The sequence below is a fragment of the Chrysemys picta genome, chromosome 6, assembly GCF_011386835.1.
Source record: "Chrysemys picta bellii isolate R12L10 chromosome 6, ASM1138683v2, whole genome shotgun sequence".
Classification (NCBI taxonomy): domain Eukaryota; kingdom Metazoa; phylum Chordata; order Testudines; family Emydidae; genus Chrysemys; species Chrysemys picta.
Genome location: NC_088796.1, coordinates 111,159,165 through 111,160,587, shown reverse-complemented (window position 1 = coordinate 111,160,587; position 1,423 = coordinate 111,159,165). Strand labels below are relative to the sequence as shown.

The following is a 1,423-nucleotide window of genomic DNA, read 5'->3' as shown; positions in this document are numbered from 1 at the left end:
AGAAAATGAAATATGACCACAGGACTAGAAAGCAGTGAATTAAACAGAAAGAAAAAGATTGAAGCCTCCAGAAGGGAAAACTTTAAAAAAAAAACAGAAAATGATGAAACACAAATTCGGCTACCAAATATTTATATTCAGAGACATGAAGGAAAGACACAGCAGTCTACGTAGGACCCTCAACAAACTCCAGGCTCACGGTTCCACACAAAGAAAAGGACGGTATAGACATCATCATGACCTCCAGCTGTTTGCTGCATGTTTGCCTCGTACTGCTCTTCTCCACTGAAATCTCATCTCGGCTCTGTACCATGCTTCACTTCCAGCAGAACAAAGTGAACAAAGAGAGCTTGGAGCTTCTGCAGAAAATGAGTGGAAATTTCCCCTCACAATGCATAAATGAAAGGACGGCTTTCAAACCCACCCAGGATGTTGTCCAACTCCCAGTGTCCCAGAAGGAGAATGCCAAGGTGGCAATCCAAGAAATCCTCCAACAGATCTTCAACATCTTTAGCAAAAACCTCACCCAAAGTGCCTGGGATGGGACTTCCATAGTCAGGTTCCAAAATGGACTTTACCAGCAAATTCAGCGGCTGGAGGCATGTTTGAGAGCACAGATGGAGAAGGAATTAACCAACCCAGAAAGCGAGGACCTCCAGCTCACCAGCCGGAGAGTGAAAAAATACTTTCAGGGGATAGATGCTTTCCTGAAAGAAAAGCAATACAGCCTGTGTGCCTGGGAGATCATTCGCATGGAAATACCCAGATCTTTTGTACTGATTGACAAACTCACTAGAAGCCTTAGTAACTAAGGTACAGTACAAATCTTTTCCCTGGAGTAAATGAACTAACATTAGTGTAATTTTTACAGCTGAACAAAGATAGAGGATATTTTATAACTCTGCTTATATAGGGCCTGATCCTTCTTCTACAGGGTCTATGGCCAAATAGCAATTGATTTCCATGGCAGCAGCTTTAGGCTGTTCCTGTCCTGTGCTGGAAATGGATTTGCAATGACATGGATTTATTTTTGGGGGTTTCTACTATTATTTATTTTTGCACATCTTCATAATCTCTCACATATCAGTACTGTTGGGCAGCAGGTAATTGGCAGACCACGCAACAAAGTACACATATGTGGAATCTTTAGGCACCTCACCAGCACTTTGGTCATCAGATAATGATACTTTCCTCCCTCCCACACCACAAAGTACTCTAACTTCGACATATGTAGGGTGTTTCTACGATTATCATCATTGCTATTAATTAATCTGTCCCCATGAGAACTATTTCTAGTATTCCAAGGTTTGAGAAGCTTCCTAGAGACTGTAAAAACAATATTAACATACTAAATGACTTGCGAGCTTGTGTGTGGAAAAGATGTTTTCATTTAATTTATTGAGATCAGTTCAATGAAAATTAT

At 40.8% G+C, this 1,423-nt stretch overlaps 1 protein-coding gene across 1 annotated transcript; it reads left to right on the top strand.

Annotated features, from left to right (window-relative positions):
* Positions 1-236: 236 nt before the first annotated feature.
* Positions 237-882, top strand: LOC135972263 (interferon beta-like). Its single transcript, XM_065549624.1, has one exon. It carries the CDS (start codon positions 237-239, stop codon positions 810-812), a length of 576 nt encoding a protein of 191 aa, XP_065405696.1. The 3' UTR covers positions 813-882.
* The last annotated feature ends 541 nt before the right edge of the window (positions 883-1,423 follow it).